This window comes from Melozone crissalis, unplaced genomic scaffold (assembly GCF_028551555.1).
Source record: "Melozone crissalis strain CALT ecotype California unplaced genomic scaffold, PUWL_Pcris_2 ptg000008l_1, whole genome shotgun sequence".
In the NCBI taxonomy this organism is placed as follows: Eukaryota; Metazoa; Chordata; class Aves; order Passeriformes; family Passerellidae; genus Melozone; species Melozone crissalis.
Window position 1 is genome coordinate 12934966 of NW_026535786.1, and position 24247 is coordinate 12959212.

Genomic DNA, 24247 nt, shown 5'->3' on the forward strand with positions numbered 1-24247 from the left:
GGATGCGGGATCCGGCTGGCGCGGGCCTCGCCCGAGCGGCGCCACATCGCCCCCCCGCCGCCTGCCGCGGCCGCGCGGTGCGGGGGTGCGGCGGGGCTCAGCCACGGAAACGTGAAACATTCCCCCACGGCTGCTCAGAAACGCGGCTGCCTCCCCTCGCTGGCCAAGTTCATGGCGTCCATGGCCATTTTGGAGAAGCTGCTGTCGGAGGAAGGGCTTTGGGAGGGAAGGCGGGAGCCCACCGGCTCTGTCAGCCGGCCAGCCCGGCGAGGGGCTAATCCAGCTCCAGCCGCTGCCTGCTGCGGGAGGACGGCCCGCGGAGCGCGGGCTGGGGGCCGAGGAGATGCCACAAGTGCTGCCCCTCCTGCCCCTTTAGCTGCAGAAGGCACGGCAGTCGTGGGGGCAAACCTGGAGCTGTCTCACAGGCATGAACACGGCTGTGTGTTTAAATAAGGGAGCCTTAGTGTGCAGATGGGCAAGTTTCACTCTGATGGCCTTCAAGCATAATCCCAAAATATTTCCTCGGCAGGACCTCTCAGCAAGCAGGCTGGATGGCGTGCTCTCCATGGGCTTTTATTCAGCAATTCTCATTGTCCCTTACATGGCTCTGAGCACTATTTACTGTACGGCGTCCAAATTCAGCACTGAATACAGATGTGGTCCTCTCCTCGTGGGGCTTTCAGCAGTGCCATTCACCCCAAGGCTTTTAAAATCATTACGAGCAATGTCCCTTCTGAGCCGATGGCTCCCAAGTGTTCCACACCCACTTCCCAGGGGTACCCTGCCATTTCGGGGCCTCGCTATTTATCCTGGATGCAAATATCTTGGTGCCTCTCGTTCCCAAGCCAGCCCCACTGGCATGCAGCACCCTGTTGCACAACATCAGCATGTTTCATGTCTCTAGCTCTCATTCATTCTCACATCCACCCTTCTCCCCAGCCTGCCTCTTTGTCCTGCCCCTTGCAGGGAGCCTCTGCCCTGCCAGCAGTAATCCTGAAGTGCTGTGGTTCCCTAGGACTCCCTGGTTCCCACACCTGGCATGGGAGATTGAAAAAGCCATGGCTAACATTTGCAAAAATGCTCGCTGGCTTTTGTGTGGTCAGCCCAAAAGATTTCACCATCCTGTTGGAGAGGTGCCGTGTGGAAGAGAGCACCCTGTGGATGCCAAGCACAGGGGTAAGCGTTATCTCCTTCACAAAGTGCCTGGCCAAGCTGAGCCCCAGACAAGAAGACAGAACATTATTATTGCTGCTGAGGTGGTGGCATTTGCAGTTGTCACGGCTGCTTCAAACTGTCGCCTTTAGGAGCTGACAGCCTTGTGTCCTGAGCTCGCAGTGCGTGTGACCCTTAGAGGCCAGTGATGATTCATGAAGGAGGAAGATCATGTCAAGATCCTTGTTCTCGGGATGCTAAACAAAATACCCAGATCCCCAAGGTTTGTGGTTTGAGGAAAAGCCTCTGTGGCAGCTACAGTGGTTGGTATTGCTGAGATCTTCTGGATGAGTAACGTGTGACACCAAGTTTATGTAACCACAGTGTCAAGCCCCAAATGGTTTTCATGTCATCATCTTCCACAACCAGGTCAGTTGCTTCAGTTCAAAAGCCTGACTTAAATTTATTATCAAGATTTTTAGTGTCGTTTGTTATTTCAACAAGTGAAGAGGCGGAGACTTCAATACCTTATGAAAATCATACTAGGCTTTGGTTTATTCCAAGAAGCCAGCCAAAGGTGGCCTGCGCTCTTAGTTTATGAAGAGACATCAGAGGCGATTCAAAAGAGAAGCAGGACCAGGGCAACCATTCCGTTTCTCCACTTATAAATGCTCACAGCCCAATTGCTGCTAGGTCAGGCCACACTCTGCTCTGTTTCAGGGCGGTAAGCACAGGTGGGAAACAGACAAGAGAACCACGAGTGTTTGTGTGTGTTCCTGCAGCAGGACCAAGGTGGGCTGGCTGCAGAACGTGGGAAATAAGCGAACCTCACCTTTGAAATCAACAGATTGAAGGGCTTGGCAAACCAGGAGCATTATAGCTGTCTCCTCAGGATGGATATATGAGCTGGGAGTCTGTGAGCCAGGCAGGAGCCAAACTTCCTCGGGTGTAGCTGGCTCTCCCTTGGATTAGGGAGATAGGACGCGCCACCTCTCCAGCCACACCATCCCACTGCTTTCCAGTTCTACCAGGGGACAAACAGCTGCCTGCAAAAGGAGAGGCCCTGGCTGGGATGTAGCCTTCTTAGGGAAATACAGCACAAGAGAGGTGCTGATAGTCCTGTGGGGGAGGGAATGAGATAAGGTAGGTGCTGGAGCTCCTGGCATACAAGGGGAGGCTGAAAGAGCTGTTTCTTTCAGCCTGAAGTAAAGAGAAGTTAGGAGGTCACCAATTACTCTTTGGCTTTTTTTTTTTTTTTCGCTTTGGTGTGGAGGGCTACAGAGAAGTGACAGCCAAATTCTTCTGACAGATACACAGTGAAATGCCTATGAAATTTGCAAGTGACTAGATAAAGGGAAAACCTCCTCCCTAAAGGTAGTTCAGCACTGACACAGGTTTCAGGAGGGGCTGGGGAATCTCTTCACCTTGAGATGGTTAGAAACTGCCTGGCCAAGGCCCCAGACAGCCTCATCTAGGTCTGGAGCTAGCCCTGCTGTTAGCAGGGGTTTGAAGTCTAGACCTCCAAACATCTCATCTGGATCTTCCTGTGAAACTCTTAAAACTGGGGCTCTAATGGAGCTCCACTGCCCTTTTGACACACAGCATATGGTAGTCTCCTTGATGGAAGGAATAAGGAAGCAAGTTATAGCTGCTTCCACACCCAGATACACCATGCTGTAGTATGCTGATTTTTGCCTACAGAGAGAGCTTCATAATGTCCTCCTGCCAGCCTGTCCAAGCTGTCTGTATTTAGTCTTCCAGGAGCAGAGACAAATACTCTTCTTTTGATTAAGCTGCACAGCACCTCATAGGAATTACCCAGCACCCAAATTTTTGGACTTCTTGTCAGATGTTCATCAAAACGGTGTCTCTGACAGCCTCCTGTATGAAAGATATTGGTTTCTCAAGGCTGGACAACATCTCACTGTTCTTAAGACAGATGAGATCATACTGGAGAAATTCGGTAGCTCTTCATCATTAAGTCTTTTCTCTGCACCCTGCAACAAGCCTAATTCAGTGACACCTCCCCTTCCAGCTCATTTATGGGTGCACACACGTATTTAGAAAAAAAATAGAAAAATTCTGCAGGCTTTGGGGGGGGGGGGGGGGGGGCAGGGGGGAAGAGGCAGTAGCTAATGTTAAATTATCCTTTTAAGAGCTGTACATTGCTCTGCAAATGTAATTTAAACAGAGTATGATTTGAGATGTAAAAGAAAGCAAATCCCACAAATGTTTCCATTCACAGATAGCGTCATGTTGCCAGCCCATCCCCGCGCTGTTACTCGTACTCCGGCTGCGTTCACGTTACAGCACAGCAATCTGATGGAGACATCAGCTCGTACAACAGGAGTGCTCACTCAGGTGCCGGATCGGCCGAGGGCTTGGACATTCCTGCCACAAAGAAACGGGAACCAACTCTCTGCCGCTGAGCCAAAGGGAAAGCAGCATTTGCATCTTCGGATGCACTGGACGAGGACAAATATCTGCAGTGACCCAAACAAACATGCCAGCATCTCGTATTCCTTCTGTACATTGTGCTAGCAGCGACGAACTCTTTTGATTTAGAAACGGCGCCAAGGTGGGGTACTGCTATGGCGGGATGTGCTCCCGTCCCCTCAGGGCTTCCACTCACCTTCCCTGACACAGGGACGTGGTGATGCCTCCCTGGCAGAGACTCTCGCCTGACAAATTCTTCATGTACACCACTTCCCTGCTGTTGCAGCCTGGCTGCGTTTAAATGGACAACGCCGGCTACCTTGGGCGCTTAATTGCCTTCCTTGCGCAGAAAAGGACGAATGGGAGGGGCGGGGGGAAGGGGAGATGCTCTTGGGAATATGGAACGTAACAAAGTTTTGGTTTTTTTTTTTTTCCCAAAAAACCTGCCCTGATTGCTAAGCAGTAGCCATACTGTTCACAAAACCCCAGTATCTAAAACAAAGGAGCAGTGAGGTGTACAGCGGGAAAAGACAGCCCACTGGCTGTACCCAAAATGCACATTTCTGCAGGAAAAGGGCGCTGTCAGGCACAGAAGCGCTTTTGCGGGGGGCAGGACGGCGGGGAAGGGGCTGGGGGCCCACAGGAGCCGCGGGGCGGGGGAAGATGGAGCGGAGCCTTCCCGGCGGCACCGGACTACAGCTCCCAGCGAGCAGGGGCGGGAGCCGCGCTGCAGCCGGGCACCGGCAGCGATTCCTGCCGCTGGGATGTGTGCCGTGCGCTGGTGATGCCCTGGAAACCAATCCTGGCTCTAGCCTAGCATTCTCCCTCCCACCGTCTTCTCCGTTCTGGGCATGTGTGCCAAAGTCTTTGTCTTCCCTTCTTGGACTTAGTCCTTAATCTATGCTGTTTTGTAAAGGATCAGCAGTGAAATGTCAGTGGTTTAAAGTTTTGGGTTTTAAAGTCTGCGTTAGGACACAGTCCAGGGGGATTGGGACTTGCTGAGCAACCCCAGAAACAAACTCAGACAAGAGTTAAGCAAGGGTCTGGAAACTTTCTGTAGAGAGGTGGGTCGGAGCTGAGTGTGCCCAAGAATATAGTAGGGCTACTGACGTGAATATAATGGTGGGCAAGGTGGTTTTATCATTTATTCTCCAGTTGTATTTCTCACAGTAGCACCCCCAACCCCCCACCTTCCTTTGAGTCAGTGCAGAACAGAGCTGTTTATTGAGCAAGCACTGGGATTTGCTGGCACCCAGCCTGCTGGGGCACTGCCTGGAGCATGGGCAGCTTTCCCCAAGTAATGCTGAGTTGCCCCTGTGAAAAAAGATGGAGCTGAGAGAGACTACCCATCCCACCTACACCTCCAGTCACTGCCCTACAAACCCCTGCTGGGGGAGGATGACCAGCGTTTTCTCTCTCAAAGACTTGCCATTTCTCTCCACCCTCTGGGTCCTGCAGACGGCTGGGGGCCCACCCTGAGGCCTTTACATCAGTGCACAGCAGATCTTCATGCAACACGGTTTGGTGAAGATGACAGGGGTAAGTCATCACACACGCCTTCCCTTTGGTGCTTCCCAGCTGGCGGCCAACAGAGCGGTCTGGCTGTGGGACAAAGCTGTGACAGCAGGTGAGGGTAGCTGGGCCTTCTCTTCCCCTTGCCAGTCCCCTCTCCCTTTTTTTTTGTTACCTTTCTGTGTGAGCATCTCCTGCTCTGGTGGCAAAATGTCCCCACTTCCCCCACACTGGTAACTAGAGATAAACATCAGGCCAAGTCAGGCAACTCAGGTGTGAAACACATTTTAATAGAGTTTAGGGATCTGTAGTTTGTCTGTTGCTCAGCTGAGCAGGGGCTGTCCAGAAGGTGAAGCAGACATCATGGGCAGAGGGGAGGGTGAAGGAGTGCAAGAGGGAAGGGAACAGAGAGAGAAAAGTCACAAGAAGCAGATGAGAGCGTGGGTTTGTTTACGGATGTGCTTTAATCTATTGCCCCGCAGTTCTGTGTGCTGAGCCAGACACTGACAGCACGCACACACACGCAAACACACTCACACATACGCAGGGTGGGACAGCAGTGCCACAGACTGACAGCACACACACACGCAAACACACACACACCAGGGTGGGACAGCAGTGCCACAGACTGACAGCACACACACACGCAAACACACACACACCAGGGTGGGACAGCAGTGCCACCGACTGACAGCACACACACACGCAAACACACACACACCAGGGTGGGACAGCAGTGCCACAGACTGACAGCACACACACACGCAAACACACACACACCAGGGTGGGACAGCAGTGCCACAGACTGACAGCACACACACACGCAAACACACACACACCAGGGTGGGACAGCAGTGCCACCGACTGACAGCACACACACACGCAAACACACACACACCCACCAGGGTGGGACAGCAGTGCCACAGACTGACAGCACACACACACACACACACACCCACCAGGGTGGGACAGCAGTGCCACAGACTGACAGCACACACACACACACACACACACACACACACACCAGGGTGGGACAGCAGTGCACAGACTGACAGCACACACACACACACACACACACACCAGGGTGGGACAGCAGTGCCACAGACTGACAGCACACACACACACACACACCAGGGTGGGACAGCAGTGCACAGACTGACAGCACACACACACACACACACACACACACACACACCAGGGTGGGACAGCAGTGCACAGACTGACAGCACACACACACACACACACACACCAGGGTGGGACAGCAGTGCCACAGACTGACAGCACACACACCCAGGGTGGGACAGCAGTGCACCTCAACACCAAGCTGCTGGCAAGCACAGCCCAACACAGCACAGTCCAACACGACACTGGCAGGGCTCAGTGCAGACACATGCCCGGGGCACAGGGACGCTGTAGGCCAGGACACAGGCACACACCCACACACAAGCACAACGAGAGCGAGCGCTGGCAGCGCCCGGCTGGACGCGGCCGCAGTGTCCGAGCACACGGATGGTCACCGCACATGCTTCAGCACCAGGGACACGCTGGGCACCCGCTCCCGTGGTCTGGCACGGAGCAGAGAGACCCAGGTGAGGCCCTGCACAAACAACAGAGACACACAATGCCTAGGTCCAGGAATGCTTATGAGCCCACAGCAAGGGACAGGGTGTGGGCCGCTCTCTCATCCTTCGCCTGGGTACAGCTAGCCAGGGACACCTGAACTCGAGGGGTTTCGAGGTGAGAGGACACCAGGTGACAGAGTGGGGAGAAAGAGCAAAAAAGGGAGCAGTGGAGGGAAAGGGGGGTTCAGAGTCTGTGAGGTGGGAAAGAGCAGCAGGGTGGCTGTGCCCTGGGGACAATGTTCAAAGAACACTTGGGTTGCGGAAGTTGTGTCCGGCGAAGCGTGCTTCGTCGCCAAGCTCTTCCTCAATCCTGCAGGAGAGAGACAGCACACATCGGGCCCTTGCAGTGAGGGAGCATTGGAGGCACCAGGGCCCTGGAGAGGCAGCTTATCAGCAGGAAGCTGACATGTGCCCGAGAGCTCAGCTCCTGCCAGCTGCTGTGACTGCAGGGCTGCACCTCATGCCAAGGAGGAGGAAAGGAGTCTGCCCCAGAGGCCTCCCCAGGATCCTACTGTCATCTCTGTGCCTTCTCTTTGTAACATTTCACCCACAAGCTCCATCCACCCTCGGGCTTTCAGCTTCTCCCACCCAGTTGGTCACTCCCCTATTCTCTCTTCTGCATTCCCAGCCCTGGAGCCCCTTACCTCATGAGCTGGTTGTACTTAGCCAGGCGTTCAGACCTGCAGGGAGCACCCGTCTTTATCTGTAAAGCATTCCCCAAAGCAAACACTGTAAGACACTGTTATGACTTGCACCAGTTCCTCATGGCAGGGTAGGGGATTCTGTTTTGACACCCCTTGGCTTTTCTCCAGGCCTGTGCACAGCCTGGTTTCACCTACCTGCCCAGTGCACAGTCCTACGACCAGATCAGCAATGAAGGTGTCTTCGGTCTCCCCAGACCGGTGGCTTACCATCACACCCCATCCATTCTCCTGGGCCAACTTGCAGCTGCAAGGAGTGAGAAATGCAGTCAGCAGCTCCTACTCCTACAATTACCAGCTGCACAGGGTAAGATTCGGGCACACTCTGCTCCCACTCTCAGCATCCTACACTTTGGCAGAGACACAAGTCTGTTCACCCAGTGCATGGTGTGCCACCTGGCTGTGGTTCATCACCAGCCCATTCACAGGACAACAAGGGCAGTGGGCTGGACTCACGCTTGGATGGCCTCTGTGACAGATCCAATCTGGTTGACTTTGAGCAGGAGGCAGTTGCAGGCTTTCTCTTCAACAGCCCGCTCGATGCGCTTGGGGTTTGTCACTGTCAGGTCATCTCCCACTATCTGAATCCCCACATTGGCAGTGAACTTAGACCAGGCCTCCCAGTCATCCTGGTCAAAGGGATCCTCAATGGAGACCACTGAAAGGACAGCCAAAGAGGCACGAGTCACAGCTGCCTCCCTTCCCACCCCTGAAACACAGAGGGTTTGTGCCTGGTCGCTGTGCAGCACCAGTGCTGATCCCCTGCGGCCCCGCGCAGCACCTCACCTGGATAATCCCGTACAAAGCTTTGGTAGAGGTCTCCCAGCTCATCTCCAGAGATATAGCGGCTTGGGTCATCCGGGGACTTGAAGTCCAGGTCGTATTTGCCGTCCCGGTAGAACTCGGAGGCTGCCACATCCATGCCGATGACGATCTTGTCCGTGTAGCCCGCCTTGTCAATGGCTTCCTTGAGCAGCTCCAGAGCTGAGGGGAGAACCAGAGTCAGGAGAGTCAGCCCGTGCAGAGAGCTCTGCCTCTCGGTGGGAGCCTCCCTTGGGAAGGGCCCCAGAGCCACCGAGAGTCTGGTGGTGTGATGGAGAACTAGAAGGGAGCCCAGAACACAACAGAAATGCCAAGGAGCTGTAGGGGCTGTGTCCAAAGGGACAAGGAGGAATCAAAGTGCAATTCCACAGCTCAAAGACAAGTTTGTGGAAAGCTTTGTAAAAACATGCACATCATAAAAGGTTTGTATGGAGAGGCTGTGACAGATCAAGGTCACCCCAAGGAGAAGGAGCTCAGAAACATTCCCTAACACAGGAGGTCAATGACACTGAGGCATCATCTTTTGAATCAGTCCAGGGAATGCTGTGAGCTGGGCATAGGGACCCGTAGCATTGCAGGCAGGGGTACCCCATCTCTGTAGGGCTCTCACCTTCGCTATTTTCCAGGATGTTGGGAGCAAAGCCTCCCTCATCACCCACATTGGTAGCATCTTTGCCATACTTCTCCTTGATGACGCTCTTGAGGTTGTGATAGACCTCAGCCCCGATGCGCATGGCATCGCGGAAGCTTTCAGCTCCCACAGGCAGGATCATGAACTCCTGCATGGCCAGTTTGTTGCCTGCGTGGGAACCTCCATTGATCACGTTGAAAGCCTGGAAGAGTCCATGAGAGAGTCAGACCGGTCTTGGCACCCCTGAGAGGTGGCTCTCAGATGGGTCACCATGCCCACACATGCCACATCCCACAGGGTAATGTAAGCACATCAGCTTCAACCATCAGACCAAAGACACGTAAGCCTGGAGTCTTCCCTCCAGCAGTGGCTCAAACCACATGGTTAGGGAGGATTTTCCCACCTGTTTCCCTCTCAGAGATCTCCTGAGTCATGTGGGTTATCTATGCTCTGTTTATCTGCACCTGTTTATCAACAATGCTGTCAATCTCTCTTCCAGGACTTTTCTTCTTGACCCCGAGAAAATTTTAGCATCCACAATTCCCTTTGGGAAAGAGTTTCTCCAAGGCAGGTTCCCCTTGGTGTGAAGACCCATATGCCCTTGTATTGAACTGTGCCCCAGAGGGTTCACATGATGCCCTCTGCTTCTTGTGCTAAGAATGAGATCTTCAGTCAGCCCCTCACCACAACCTCTCCTCTATCCTCCTCAAGCTCCTTTTTTCCCATTGAAACTTGACAAATCTCAGGCCTTGGTTTGCTTGCCTGAAAACTGCAGTGCACTCAGCTGATGTTTCAATCCCATATCCCTTCCTTATCTACCTCCCAACACCTCTGAAGTTTCTTTTGGGAACAACACTCTTTTGGAGGTTCTGAAGGTGGATGTCAAGGAGGGAAGAGTCTTACTGGCACGGGCAGGATGAGGTCGGAGTTGCCGGCCAGGTCAGCGATGTGCCGGTACAGAGGCACATCCTTCTCTGCAGCTCCCGCCTTGCACACGGCCAGAGAAACTCCCAGGATAGCATTGGCACCAAACTTGGCTGTGGGCAAAGGAGGAGATTGACTTTTCAGGCGGCAACATCCTGCCCAGTGGGTGGGTGCCCTTGCCAGCCCAGCCTTGCTTGGGCAGTGCCCCCCACTCCAGCCCTGCAGCCTCCCATGCCCGTAATTTCCCGGCCAAAAAGAAGGATGGATTACATTTGTTCTCTGTGCCGTCCATCTCAAGCATCAGATTGTCTATCTTCTCTTGATCCACAACAGAGAGGCCCTGCAAGAAAGGAACAGCTCCTGAGAAGGGGATGACTGGAAGAGCTGCTGGGTCTGGTGTGCGGGAGAGGAGGCGTTGATGGAGAAGCTGGAGGTAAAAGGACTTTTTCAGCTTGTGGGGGAACATATACACACAAAGCTCTGGAAACTGGTGCCGTGGTATTTAGTCAGGTTAGGTAACCCTGATGGTGTTTCTGCAGTGCAGTGTGGATGTACCCATGGTGGAGAGGGGGTCAGCTGCAGCCCAGGCAAGGCCACGCATTGCTGGGGACACAGGACACCCTGGGGGGTTTCCCAGCCTTTTGGCAGCTTCCAGGGAGCTTTGTGGTGGTGCTGTGGTCACACAGAAGCTAGGCAGAACAACAGAACATGCTCAGCCTCAAGCAAGCGAATGTAGACTGGACGGAGCCATCCCCAGGAGTGAGGTGGAGAGCAAGATTAGACCCAGCACAGGCAGCTCTCCACCGTGCTGGGTATTTTTCAGCGGCAAGAGAGAACTGTGCTCTCAGCCAGAGCCAGCCATGGGCTGCATGGTGTGTAATATGTGGCTTTGGCTCAGCTCTCCTCAAAGCAGGCTCCAGGTCTTCAGGTGTAAACAGGCTGCAGATGTGACACCACTGCTCTGCAAGCTGTGCCAGACCCTGCACGGTGCAACCATTGCTCATCACACCAGGATGAGGCCACAGACGTGTGGATGTGGTTCAGTGCTTGAGGGGGAGCACAGCTGAAGGAGGGGGTGAGCTCTACAGGGAGCACCGAGGGGACGAGTTAGGTGCACAGATGCTGCGGTGGAGCAGGAAGAGTTAAATCCTTTCCTCCCAGAGAAAAGATTGCTGTGGACACACACAGGCATGGAGGGCAGGAGGGGTGTGCCTGGGTTCACAGAGAGCATCGCTGTGTCTGTTAACCCAGTGAGATGAAGGGAGCAGAGACAGAGATCGGGGGACAGAGATGGACCAGAGTAAGCGTTGGACAAGGGAGAACAAAGAGAAATCCTTACAGAGCCCACGAGAGCTGGGGCGACAGTGCTGTTGATATGATCCACGGCCTGCAGGACCCCTAAAGAAGGGAATAGGCAGAGAAAGAAAGAGAGAGAGAGAGAGAGAGAGAGAGAGTGAGGCAGAGAGAAGAGTGGAAAGAGGGAGGGAGAGGACCGATAGAGAGACAGAGAGAGGGAGACAGCAAGGGAAGATCGAGGCCTGATCTTTCACTTTACACTAGCTCTGTGCCTCTGTGGTCTCCCTGAGGGACACATCCGTGTCACACCAGTGGGTGGGCAGTGCCCTCCAGCAAGGCCCCACACAGAGGCAGCCCCGAGGATGAGCTGTGGAGCAGGCATCTCCCCACCTTTTCCAAGGAAACGTGACTTGTCATTGTCTCGCAGCTCCAGCGCTTCGTAGATACCAGTGGATGCTCCACTGGGGACTGCTGCTCGAAACATGCCTGGGAAACAGCAAAACAGGGGTGTGAAACAAGCAGAGGGTGAAGAGGAAAAGCACTCATGCACCCGTTTCTGCCCTGCTTTCATAGGAAAGGATGCAGCAACTGCTTGTGCAAATGGATGGCCTCGCTGGCTGGCTGCTCATGGCTGGTCTCCCTAGAGGGGGAGCACCTCAGGGGCAGAAATAGATGGCACCCAGGGCTTCCAGGCTGAGGAACTTGGATGTCAGGCACCCAGAGATTCACACTGATCCCAAAACTGTGTGTGATGGATGGAAGTTCTTCAGCCCTCCTCCTAGTTCGAGAAGCAGCCTGACTCACAGCCACCCTCAGCTTCCTCCCCCTCAGACTGAGGTTTCTGCCTCACTGAAGAAGGAAGACAATGGTTGCATGCCTGCTCTGGCCTCTCTCTGCTCCTCACCCCTCAGCCCAAGCAGTTTTGGGGTTCCATGCAAATGCAGCTCCTCCAGCTGAGCCCCACGTACGGACATAGCTGCACAGAGACCTCAGGAACAAAGCTTTATCCCTGCCAGAAGCATGGCCATGGATGTGCTACCAAACATCTACCGTGCCCCAGGGCTAAAAGCACAGCTGCAGCAGGGGTACCATGAGAAGATGCAGACATTTATGATAAAAAGGCCTTCAGTCCCTGCTATGGGCAAGCACGTGGCTCAGGTCACATGCAGGACAGCCAGCTGTCTTGTCATGGTTTGCCTGGCATGTGTGCAGGGTTGCTGAGCACAGGCAGAATTTTGGTCTCTGCCTCTTCTCCTGACTTGTTTGCTGGGGTCCACCTGTGAGGAGCCTCCACGCTCTTGGCATGACAGGCTGCTGCACAGCACCAGCTCTGCCGGGGTGGGCAGGGCCTGCCCTCCATCCCTTATCTCACCCTCATACCTTTGTGTGTGTAGAGGTCCACCTCAACGGTGGGGTTCCCACGGGAGTCCAGGATCTCACGGGCATGGATCCTCTCGACCGCCATGGTGAGTCTGTGGAGAGGAGAGAACAGGGTACGTTCAGCTCTGAGAGGCTCCAGGATGTGGTGCTCACCCCTTCTATGTCTAGACTGACAGAGAGAAGGGAATTCAAGGAAAAGTGACTGTAAAAATTTGGGCTAAAACTATTTGCCCCAGGAAATTTAGAAATTCACCCAGACTACAGGAATCTACGAACATTTTTCCAGGAACTGGAAAACTGGAACTATTTGAATTTGCTCTGTCCCTCTGCTGCAGCTGACAAACTAGGGGCACTCTGCCTCTCCCTGCGTCACAGCACAGCGCCCGACACAAGCCTGGATGGCAGGGATTGGGAGGGTGCCACGGCAGCAGAGAGGGAGGGATCAGCTGGCACAGCGGGGAGGTGCCCCTGGCTCTGGTGTCAAGTACGGGGCAGCAGCTCCTGGCATCTCCTGTCCCCTTGCCGGGAGGCGAGGACAGCGCCTGCCAGCCAGACAGCAAGCGGCTGCTGTGTCCCTGTGCAGCGCAGGGGAGCCAGCCCAGCGTGATGGGCAGGGCAGGGGCAGCCAGCCAGGGGGGCCCAGCCCCTCTCCAGCCCATGCAGGGGAGCCATCCCCGCCTGGCTGTCCCACACCCCAGCCTGGCTGTCCCACACCCCAGCCATGTCCCCCCTGCCATGTGCCTGCTCAGTGTCCCCATGTCCCCGTGAGCTGCGGGGTCAGGCTGTGCCAAGGCAGCGGGAGCATGGAGCCTGGCAGCCTGAGGAGCCATCTTGCTGAGGCCATGGTGCCTCAGACGTGGCAAAGAGGGCTCTGAAGGGAAGGGACACCTGACCTAGCTACCAACCCTTTGCCCTATTCCTGAGGCAGGGAAGCAGATGAGGTTGCGCTGGATCTCTGTTGGGTGGAGGGGTGAGGAAGCCTAGCATTTTGGGGCACCTGGTTAAACCTGAAGTAGAACCATTTTGGTTAAACCTGAAGTAGAAAACATGCTGGTGGGTAATGATGGCTGTTTGAAAGAGCTTCTCTTGCTGCAGTTTGCTCTCCAGGAGTTACAAATCAGCTCGTCATGCCACCTTCTCTTTCCCCTGGCTGTGAGGCTGTGCTGACGGGGTGCTGCATTGAGGTGTGTCACTTGTCATTGTCCCCCCATGCTCCCAGCGCTGACAAGTTTTTCTCCCCTGGCACCCACAGATGATTCCCTCAGCCCTGAGCAGGGCTGGCAGAGGCCAGAGTAGCCATGGAGCCCCAGCCAGGACATCCCCATGGCATGTCTGGGCAAGGGTACAGCCAGCCCAGGGCCTCAGCACCAGGGCAGGGAAAATGAGCTTGAACCAGCACATCCCAGCATCGAGGGGAGCTGAGAAGCAGGATGGGGAAACTGGAGCCAGCACCCGATGCCACTGCCCCGGGTGGGTGGAAATCACAAGGGTGTGGGGAATGGTGCTGCTGCTCTGAAGCTTCAGCCAGAGCTTCTCCTGTGGGGAGTTGTGGTCAGCGACTCCAGGGTTCCCTGGAGCCTGCACAGGGCCCTCCACCATGTCCATCTGGGCTGGGATCCCCCATCAGCCGCTTTGGCAGCGCTCCTCACGCCATCTGGCACACGCCACAGGAACTTCCTCCAGAGTCGTGCCGGCGCAGCCAGCCGTGAGCTTCCTTGCAGCAGTGTCCTGGCCGTGCCTCCACAGCCTCCACAGGGTACAGAGGGACAGGACCCCGCTTAAAGCCATCTTTGACAGCACGGCCGTGCCAGATGCTGTGGCTCTCTGCTTATCTGGTCACGTTGCCCCTGGTCACATCCCTGTGGCTACATCCACCTGCCCCTCTTGGAGCCAGATCCAAGGAAGCCAAATGACAAGCCCAAATCCAGCCTTGCCTGCCCCTCCCCATCACTTACATGACCTCCTCTCCCTTGTAGTCCTTTAAGCCTTTTCTCCACTTGTGTTTCTGCCCCGTGCCCCCTGCGTTTGCTCTCTTTTGAACAGAAGCACCCTGAAATCCCTGCTATCAGCTGCACTGGTCTGAAAGGAGGTCAGAGGCGGATAAGCTGGGATAAGGGATTGGGATGGAGCCATAGCTGGGAAGCCACAGACCACATCCAGGAAGAGAGAGGAGGCTGTGCAGCCCCCGTGAACAGGGGCTGGGCACCGTACGCTGGGAGGCTGGTGCTGCTGCAATGCCTTCCCGTGGAGCTGGCGCTGGCAGCAATTCCCTGTCCCTGCCGGGCCGGCACGGTGGAGACCCTTCCCACCAGTCCCGTGTGCCACTGCCATCCCCCGGGCTGGGCACTGCTCCCGGGAAGCCCGCACTGCTGCAGTGTCGTGACTGATGCAGCTCTTGCTTGCCTGACTGTCACTCCTCTCCGTGCTCTCCCCCTCCCCTGTGGTGTGGGGCTGTGCAAATAGGAAAACATCCCCTTTTCTCCCTCCCTCCCCGCTGTCCCTGAGCGCCCGCGTTTATGTCAACACCTCGGGGGGCTGGGGGGCCGCTCCGAGGCTGGATCCTTTCCCCAGCCGTGCCCAGACGGAGCGCTGCCTTCTCCCCATTAGCACCCCTCCCCCGGGAAAGCTCCATCCCGCAGCACCTCCCGACAGTGTCCTTGGGAGCAGCACCTATCCTCGCTGGTCGCCCCCCACTCCTGCAATTCCCTGGGCTCACGTCTGAAATGATGATTGCCGGGAGGGGAAAGGGGGGGCTTGGGAAGGAGGGAGTACCTGAAATTAAAATAGGAAAGAAAAGTCAGAAGGATGGGGGTGAGGAGACAGAGGTGGGAGGAGCAGGGGGAGGAAGCGAGGGGAGTTGAGTTGTTAATGCCGCTCGCCGTGGTCCTTCTCGGCAGGGACCCCAAAGTGCGTGTGGGGTTTGGAGGGCACAAGGGGGGCAGCAGAAACAGGCACGCAGTGAGGGGGCTGCTGGCCGTGGGGAGACACTTACCTTCCTAGGGCAGGGCTGGACGAAAAATTGAGAAAGTGCTGGTAGAAAGGAGAGAGGACGGAGCTGAGGAGGGATGCAGGACCTCAAGGGGAGATGATGTGTCCTCTAAGCCAACGGTGGCGGCAGCAGCAGGATGGAGACGCCCCTGATAGGGCCGGGACAGCAGCATGTGACCCAGAGCTGCGATGAGTCAGGATTTAGCAAAGCTTTGCAAACAGCACGTAGGGGATGGAGAGACAGAGAGAGGCAGGCAGCAAGGGATAGACGTAGACAGATGAGGGTGAGAAAGCCAGGGAATAGGAGTGGGTGTGCAGGATAAACAATCCCAGTCACTCCAGGCTCATTAATTATTTTTATTCAAATCAGAAAATCTTGCAGGGTTTTTGGGAATCAAATTGAACCACAGGACCTGTAACTCTCCCCTTTCCCCTCTCAGGCCTACTGAGAATAGAACACAGTGCAGTGACTGCAAAAACACTGCAGTGCCTCAGGGCAGCTTCCAGGACCAGGGTGGGTAGCACTCCTCTTTTCTCCAGAGGTAAAACGAGGTGAAGCTGGTACCTACAGCTCTCACTTTCTCAGCCTCACAAACGAGGAGAGGCATCACTACATCTTGACAGCCTCTGGGAACAGGTGTTAAAAACGGGTCACTCAGGCACTGTATCCTCAAGAGATTCTTGCATTTCCTGAAGAAGGGAGGAGGGAGAAGTTAATGACTTCATGCCAATGTCTCTTCCCCGTTCACCACCCTCTTTTGCGAGTGGGGTCAGGAATGGCAGCAGGGTGGCATGCTGGCAACCACAGCCAGGTTGCAAAGCCTGGTCTCTTTTTCAGCCTCTTGTGCTCTTGGGACTGACATCCCTCACCCTTCTCCTCATGTCATATGGTGGAGGAGAGCCTTTATCAGCATGCTTGGTCCTTTTTCTTTCTCTCCACCTCCTTCTAATCCCTGCACTGCGTTGTTCTCACCTTTTCTTTTTCTTTTTCTTTTTCCTTCCTTGTCTGTCGCATTTTCTCGGCCTCTTCCTGCTCCTCCTCCTCGACGGTTTCCTTGTCGAGGCGCTGCAGCCGTGGCAGCCAGGACAGGACCTGCAGCCGGTAGTCGGGTTCTTGGGCACACGGATTGTCCATCAGCACCAGCGCCTGCAGCATGGGCAGCACCTGCAGCTTTCCCACCTCCTCAAAGCTTTTGATCCCATTGTTCCTGAGGAAAAGGAAGCACAGAGAGCAGGGCAAGGAGACCCATGCGAGTAGTGAAATCCCTTTGGAACAAGAAGTGGACGTGACAGAAAAAGCAAAACTTAGCAGCATGAGGTACCTTAGGCATTAGACCACAGATCTGTTACCTAAGATGCAGATCTGTCTGCAGCTCCCCAGACTGAGGCACAAAAAGGACATCTCCTCTGGATTCCTCTGTGCTCAGCCAGCCTTTGAACCGTGTGACATCACCATGGCAAACACCGGGAACTAAAGGGCATTTGCAGGCAGAACACAGAGAACAGGATTTGAGGGACCCAACTGACTTATGGCAAGGAAGGAAAAGCCTGAGGTGGGGTATGAGAAGGACTGGAGAGGCTGATATTTTCTAAGAAGCCCAGGAAAGGCTCTGGCTGTTACAGCCTGGACAGCTGCTGAACACAAGTTAAGGACGGTAAATATCAAATACCCATCTCAACCAGGTCTTCAGCTTCCAAAACACCCCCAGAAAATCCCAAAGAGCTAAATGGCAGTGCAGTCTGATGAAGGGATCTCTGGTCCCAACACAGAGCAGGGAGGACCCACCGTAGGTTGAGGTACTGCAGGCACTTCATGCTAGCAGAGAATCCATCCAGGGCCTCCAGCTTGTTGTCACGCAGGTGCAGAATCTCCAGCTGCTCCAACTCCTCAAGGCCTTCAAGGCTGCAAATGGTGTTCTTGGCCTGAGCCAGGGAGGCAGGAAGACAGAAGGAAAATAGGGACACACAGGAGAGGGAACAGCAGTTATTTCTGGCCTTTAAATCTCTTTCTATCCTTCAGACCCCTACCAGTCATAACACAGCCTTGTCTGAAGCTCAATCAGATAGCTCAGAGTATTGGCCAAATGGGTTCTCAGAATTCAGATTCAAGGACCAAAAGTTTGCTGAAAAAGTGTTTCCTGAAGCATTGCTTGGTGCCTGAGATAAAACCATCCCATGTGAACACTCCATTGCCAGCACAGCAGGCCTTCCCAAGGCAGTGCCAAATCTGAGCCTCAGAGAGCAACAGCATGGAGGGGAAAACACAACACTGAGCCTACAATTAATGTATTTAAAGGATGAGTAACAGCCCCTCTCAGTCACACAGTCCATGTAGTCCAGGCACCTTCCAGTAGCTGCTTCTCTTGTGGGGAAAATCTATGACCAAGAAGTCCCTTCACAGAATTCACAGAATGACTGGGTTGGAAGAGACCTTAAAGATCATCGAGTTCAACCCATGCCCTAACACTTCAACTAAACCATGGCACTGAGTGCCACATCCAGTTTTTCTTAAACACATTCAGGGATGGTGACTCCACCACCTCCCTGGGCAGACCATTCCAGAACTTTATCACCCTTTCTGTAAAAAACTTCTTCCTAATATCCAGCCTATATTTCCCTTGGCACTGCTTAAGCCTGTGTCCTCTCGTTCGGTCAGCTGCTGCCTGGTGAAAGAGACAAACCCCACCTGACTACAACCACCTTTCAGAAGTTGTAGGGAGTGATAAGGTCACCTCTGAGCCTCCTTTTCTCCAGGCTAAACATCTTTCAGTCATTCCTTACAGGATTTGCGTTCCAAGCCCCTCACCAGCTTTGCTTCCCTCCTCTGGATGCGCTCAAGTGTCTCAACATCCTTCCCAAACTGAGGGGCCAGAACTGGACACAGCACTTCCACTCCTCTGGGCTGTGTCCTACCTCAGGAAAAATTCCCCATCACTGAATTTCATTCACTTCGCTGGGATGTGGATTAACGAAGCAGGGAAATGGAAGCTCTGAATTTCAGGTACTGGTTTCAGAGCAGGATTTCGGCTGGAAAAGGCCACTAGAGGTCTCCTGCCCAAGCGGAGGCTTCCCGCAGTGCCAGCACCCACGCTCTGCTCTGCTCGGTCGGGCTGCTCAGCGTCTTGTGCGGCCAAGTTTGGAGCATCCCTGGTAATTGTCGGCTCCCCGCCACGTTCTCCAGCCTGGGCTGAGCAGGGCTTTCCTTGCCGACGTGCCTCGGGGCTGCAGTCGCTAAGGATGCTGAGATCTGAATGGAAAATGGGGTGAGAGGTGCTCTTGCGCTCTCTCTTCCCCATAGGCACCCAAGCAATGACCTGGGCAATGCCTGAGACTGAAAAAGGGGCACAGGCTGAACTGGTGGGATAGGAGAACACTTCAGGGCTGAGTCATTCAGGATGCAGACATTTTGTAGTAAAGGAGGATTTTCATAGAAACTGGACAAAGAAGAAACTGGACCAGCTGGGCCAAGTAAAAGGAGTAACACCAGGACAAAAAGAGGAAAGTTGGGTACTTAGTGAAGGCCACATGAGCAGATTTATCAGACAGGAAGGATTAGGACATTGTACCTCAGTGAAAATTGTGAGCTGGTGTGGGTGGGGAGCTCACTGATCACTGGTTCACAAAAGGCATAGTAACCACCCAACACTCTCACTTTCTTCATCACTTCAGTGTGAATTGTTTTACCAGCTCTAGCCTTGCCAGCACTTGCAGGACAATGCAGAATGAATATTTTTCAGAGTTGATCCATTTTTCTCCCCTAAATCAAACAACATTCTGTCTGACACACCACCACCTTCCCATGGATACCAGTTCTTCACCCAGATGTGATGCCACTGTTCCTTATGGAAAGTTACCACACATTGCCCATGATTTCCTCTCCCCATCCTGCACACTCCCTCTTTTTCAGGTCAGCCTTCGCCACCACTGCTGCACCATGAGCAGGAGCCAACACAGCCCTACTGTGACCCTCAAAAATGATGCAAGTGCCACATGGCACATACCCAGCTTGTAGTCTTCCAAGCACATTTTTTACATATGAAATTTCATCTGTGGCTATGTCATACATTAACCAAACGCGGTTCAATTACTTACATTGAGCCCTTTGTCTTGAACCCTGTCTTGGCATGTGATCCTTGAGGAATCAGCTGCACTTACCCAAGGCTGAAATAACACCAAAGTCTTTACAGAGAAACCAAAGCATTACTGGGGGAGATTTCCCTGCAAAACAATTTAATGGGCGGGTAGACATGGGAGACAAATTCAAGCCCCACAGATTCTTGGGAGTCGGTTGTTCTAGTTTTAACAATCATCCCTTGCAACTTTCCTGTTTCACATGGGCAGCTCAGAAACCTCCCAGTCATGCCAGGAACCTTCCTTCAGCAGAGGTGCTCTGTTTGCTTCCCTGCAATAACTCACTAAAGTGAGTAGGTATGCTTTGAAATTCTGTATTGTATCTAGTGACTGATCCACTTCATCCATCCTTGGAGCACCTCCAGTCATAAAATCCCAGTTTCCCATCAGAAAATTTCAGGCAAATCTCAGCAAGCAATCTCCTCAGAGTTTTCTGCCAGGGAATCTTGATGAAAAGAAGCCACATAGTTTTTCAAAGCCTTTATCATATTTAATTGCTTTCAAGAGGTAGTGACTCAAGACATCTGTTTAGTCTTTGCAAGCTGTAGCACAGTGTGATCTGTGGGACTAAGCCATACATACTTTCTTCATTTGCATCTCTAGGAGTAAATGCTTCCTTGAAGTAATTGTTTATGATATTAAGAAACTGCTTCTCCTATCTTAGTTTCACTGCAATATTGAATCAATTTCTTTTTTGGCAGCTGTAGGTGTGAATCACCTGTAGGTGTGCTGGCTTTAAACCAGTGTTTGATTAGGCCCATCAGAGAAGAGAAAGAGGCATTGCCTCCCTTTGTCACCCAAAGGGCAAAGCTGTTGCTTTGCCCATGATCTCCAGAGGTCCCAGGGCACACGGAATACAAAGGCTGCCCAACACTGCCTAAAGGGAAAGCTGCCCTCCTGCAGGAGGGAAGAACCTGATGCACTCAACATGGACTCCTCTGAGATTCCTGGTTCATGGCCACTTCCTTTGTGCTATGTGGGCTGCAGGTGCTGGGATTTGCAGCAGCTCTGTCCCACTCCCCGGGCTGGTGATCCCTTACCAGGTAGAGCTTCTTGAGCTTGGAAACACCGAGCCCTGCTGTGGTGCTCATCTTGTTCCCTCGCAGCTCCAGGACTTGCAGGCTGAACAAATGGTCGTGACTCAGGCCCAGCACTGTCTCGATTTTATTTTCTGAGTGCCAGAGGAAAAAGAAACAAGAAAGTTAATCCCACCTTTCCAAGAGAGTGTCCCCACAAGACAGGTAGCCTGTATCACCTTTCAGGCTGAGGTTGGTTAGGAGGGGGTGAGTAATGCCCTCAAAATCCACGATGCGGTTGCGATCAAAGCTGATGACTTGGAGGTAGGGCAGCTCCTGCATGCTGGCACTGGTGAGCAGATTCCTGTCCACCTTCAGCCAAAGCAGCTGGGTTAGGCTGCTCAGGGGGGCCAAATCTTTCAGCTTGTTCTTCGACAAATCCACATACCGCAGGTGAATGAAGTGTTCGAGGAGGCTGATGTCTGTCAGGCCCCTGAGGGAGAGTGAATGTGAATAAAATATCTCTCATATTTCCCCACTACCATCTTTTTGGTAGGAGGGCAACCACCTCTCCTACTTCCCTGCTGTCCTAGGAAGCCCTGCTGAGAAAAGGAAGAAAAAGGCAGGTGATAGGGATCAGCCTGTCAGAAAAGATGAATGGTAAGATTGAATCTGCTTTCCTGACAGAGGGAGTACTTATTCCCATTGAATTCTATCTGTCAGGACAGGGCACAACCAGAGCAGAGACAAGGGTAAGTTTTGGGGAAGGGTCTGTTAGACAATAGTGTCAGGATAAAGGACTGTGTGGAAGGACTTTTCTAGTGGAAAAAATAGTGGTTGAGAGGCCAATGAGGCTGCTGAAAGAAACAGGCTTAATGGGGCCTTAGGTGGCTCTGCTGGGGAGGCTGAGGCTCCAAACTGTCCCAAGGCCATTGTGGCACAGTACTTACAGCTGTGTGCCTGTGTACTTACAGCTGCCTGCCTTAAAGGTTAGCAGCTGGGAGGACAGATGTCAACGGATATTTCTCAAAGTGCCTGTAGGGAGGTCACTCTGTTCAGCCCCCCTAGCAGAGCACAGTCCAGAGCGATGGGCAGGCTGCCCTCAGCCTTGGGGACACTGATGCTCCCAGCAGTGTGTCTGGCCGTGCTGGAGGCAGTGCCCAGCCAGGGCTGAGGATGGACAGGCTGTGCTGAGGCACGGCTGGAATCCAGGTAGCCGCAGAGCAGGGCCTGGATACGCTCCCTTCCCACATGGCCGATCACCAGCTTGTGGCACAGCGGCTCCATGGCCATGGAGTGAGGGGCTTCTGCCGGGTCAGGCATTGCACACTCACTTGTCTTTGGCTTCAAACTTCACATAGGCGTGGGCCAGCCCGTTGCCGGTCTTACAGAGGAGAGACAGGCCCTCCTTGAAGTGTTCCTCCGTCAAGGGACAGGGCGGCGGCTCCTGGGAGAGAAGGAGAGAGCACGACGCCAACGCTGGCCCAGCCACAGCCGGGCGGTGCTGAGGGGCTCCCCCTCACCTCTTCTTCCTTCTCCTTCTCCTTTTCCTCCTCTTCCTCCTCCTCCTTCTCCTCGCCCTCTTCCTTCTCCTCGCCCTCTTCCCTCTCCTCCTCGTCCTCCATGCTCCCGCGGCAGGCCGCGCTTGCCGCCTCCCGCGGCGGCCGCTCGAGGCCCGGCCGCTGCCATGGGAACGGGGGCGGGCCCGCCGCTGTGCCCAGCGCCGCGGCCCCGGGGCTGGGCAAGCTCCGAGCGTGTCCCGCCCTCACCACCGGCGCTTTGCGATCCCACTGCGCCTTCCCGGCTGGGTGACATCTGCGGGTATTAGCGTATGCCGGGAACCGAAGGTTTTTTCGGTGGGAAGGGACCTGTGTGCGCACCCAGCTCAGAACGGGGCGGGTTCAAAGTCAGGCAGGGCTGCACAGGGTGGTGGGCACTGGGGCGGTGAATGCCTAATTAACTCTTAATTTACCCTCTAGTAAATATTTAATTAACATGTTGAGCAGAATTAGCCTTGGGCTCTGCATGAAGCCTCCCCGAATATGAGCATGTGGATGCCGGGAAGGGAGTTTTGGGGTGCACTGCTCCATGTCCATCCTCCAGGCTGTGGAGCTGGGAAGGGTTGAGGTTTCCCGTGCCCAGCCGATGCCAACAGCACTGGGTGTTTACCAGCCAGGAATGCTACTCAGAGCTGATGGTCAGCAGTGGTTTGCAGTTAATCCAAAGTCCAAGGCTCTGCTCCCTTTCCCTTCATTGCCCTTTGCTCCTTTGCAGTACCTGGATAAGGTTAGTGCTGGCTAAGCTGGTCCAGGCAGAGCTGCTCACACAACCATCAGCCTGTGCTCAGGGCTGCGCGGCGAGCTGCCCCCTGCCTTGTCCTGCCAGGCTCCCTGGTGCCGAGCCCTTCTCCTGTGCTACACATCTGAATGTCAATCTGAGCTCACCCCCTGTTCATTATCACACAACCACAGGTTGGTTTGGATCGGAAGGAACCTCAAAAATGTGCTCAACTCAATACCCCTGCCACCGGCAGGGATGCCACCCACCAGACCAGGTTGCCGAGGGCTCCATCCAACCTGGCCTTGAACAGGTCCAAGGATGGAGCAGCCACAACTTCTCCAGGGAACCTGTTTCAGTACCTCATCACCCTCAGAGTAAAGAAGTAATCTACATATGAACACTTTCTTTCCTGCCTTTGCTTCCTGCTCTAAACAGTCCTAATTACAGAAGGAAACACAAAGCTTTAAACTAGAGAAATTTTATTTAGATTATATATATCCCAAACCTAATTATATTGATAATTAGGGAGAGTATGTGCTTAAAGCTGGCACACCCTCAGAGGAGCACAGGGTGAGGATGGCAGGAGAGGGAGCCCCAGCAGCACCCACCAGGCTGCTTTCAGGCCCGTCCCAGGAGCATCAGCCCAATAAAGGCCCATTTCGAGGGGCACAGGAGCACAGCGGCGGGTGGGAACCCAAATGAAGGACTCAGAGAAAGGAACACCCTGTCCAGCCCCATCCCAGGAGCCTCAGCCCCGGAGCACCTTTAGGATTAGGGGTGCAGCTGTCTGCAGGGGTGTGGGACACAGGACGAGATGCAGGGGAAGAGCATTTGGGGATTGCACAGGACTCATCAGGGAGTGGTTAGGGCAGGAGCCAGGGGTGATCTAGGGCACACAGAGAAACAAGTATCGCATACAGGAACAGAAAGGGCCAGTCATGTGTCAATGGTTTGTGATGATTTGTCCATGTCCTGCACCTGATCGGCGTAGCCTGTCGGGTCTCCTCATTAAACTCCTTTTGCACTTTGCCCTGCGTGAGGAACTCGTGGTCAGAGCACCACAGGGAGCTGCTGCTGGGGGCTGGAGAGGCCGGGATTGAGGGGCAGCCCCTGGGCACTGCCTGAGCCCAGCTGCTGGACGGAGACACCCTGTACACGTGTGTAAATACTGCTGTAATACACAGAGGCTCACTGTGCACCTCTGTCCTGCTCAGCTGGAGCAGAGAGTGGGGTGAGGCTGCCTCTGCTGAGTGGGAGGGCTCTGTGTGGGTGGATGTGTGTGGCCAGCCAGGGCCATGTTTAAGTGCAATATATTCAAAATCACAGAATATTCTGAGTTTAAAGGGATACCCACAA

General features: G+C 54.1%; 2 protein-coding genes and 1 long non-coding RNA gene across 3 annotated transcripts; all 3 read right to left on the reverse strand.

Annotated features, from left to right (window-relative positions):
• Positions 1-5369: 5369 nt before the first annotated feature.
• Positions 5370-6174, reverse strand: LOC128933120 (uncharacterized). Its single transcript, XR_008482753.1, has 2 exons — positions 6097-6174; positions 5370-5603 (listed from the first exon to the last, which is right to left on the reverse strand). It is a non-coding gene; the product is annotated as an uncharacterized LOC128933120 (long non-coding RNA).
• Positions 6175-6299: 125 nt separating this feature from the next.
• Positions 6300-15635, reverse strand: ENO2 (enolase 2). The gene is made up of 12 exons (XM_054270011.1): positions 15469-15635; positions 12477-12568; positions 11487-11582; positions 11140-11198; positions 10071-10140; positions 9780-9913; positions 8856-9078; positions 8210-8407; positions 7880-8081; positions 7562-7670; positions 7367-7425; positions 6300-7032 (listed from the first exon to the last, which is right to left on the reverse strand). Exons 2-12 carry the CDS (start codon positions 12559-12561, stop codon positions 6963-6965), a joined length of 1305 nt encoding a protein of 434 aa, XP_054125986.1. The 5' UTR covers positions 12562-12568; positions 15469-15635; the 3' UTR covers positions 6300-6962.
• Positions 15636-15829: 194 nt separating this feature from the next.
• LRRC23 (leucine rich repeat containing 23) lies at positions 15830-22298 on the reverse strand. The gene is made up of 7 exons (XM_054269905.1): positions 22135-22298; positions 21946-22058; positions 20851-21104; positions 20636-20766; positions 17251-17387; positions 16438-16672; positions 15830-16154 (listed from the first exon to the last, which is right to left on the reverse strand). Exons 1-7 carry the CDS (start codon positions 22234-22236, stop codon positions 16116-16118), a joined length of 1011 nt encoding a protein of 336 aa, XP_054125880.1. The 5' UTR covers positions 22237-22298; the 3' UTR covers positions 15830-16115.
• Between the last annotated feature and the right edge of the window lie 1949 nt (positions 22299-24247).

Coding starts and splice junctions, on each gene's coding strand:
- LRRC23 (XM_054269905.1), bottom strand. CDS start 22,236: ATGGAGGACGAGGAGGAGAGGGAAGAGGGCGAGGAGAAGGAAGAGGGC. Junction 16,673..17,250: donor CTGCAGTACCTCAACCTACG/GTGGGTCCTCCC, acceptor CCTTTTCCTCAG/GAACAATGGGATCAAAAGCT. Junction 16,155..16,437: donor AAGAAAAAGAAAAAGAAAAG/GTGAGAACAACG, acceptor TCCCTTCTTCAG/GAAATGCAAGAATCTCTTGA.
- ENO2 (XM_054270011.1), bottom strand. CDS start 12,561: ATGGCGGTCGAGAGGATCCATGCCCGTGAGATCCTGGACTCCCGTGGG. Junction 10,141..11,139: donor CCCCAGCTCTCGTGGGCTCT/GTAAGGATTTCT, acceptor CCTTTCTTGCAG/GGCCTCTCTGTTGTGGATCA. Junction 8,408..8,855: donor CATCCTGGAAAATAGCGAAG/GTGAGAGCCCTA, acceptor TTCTCCCCTCAG/CTCTGGAGCTGCTCAAGGAA.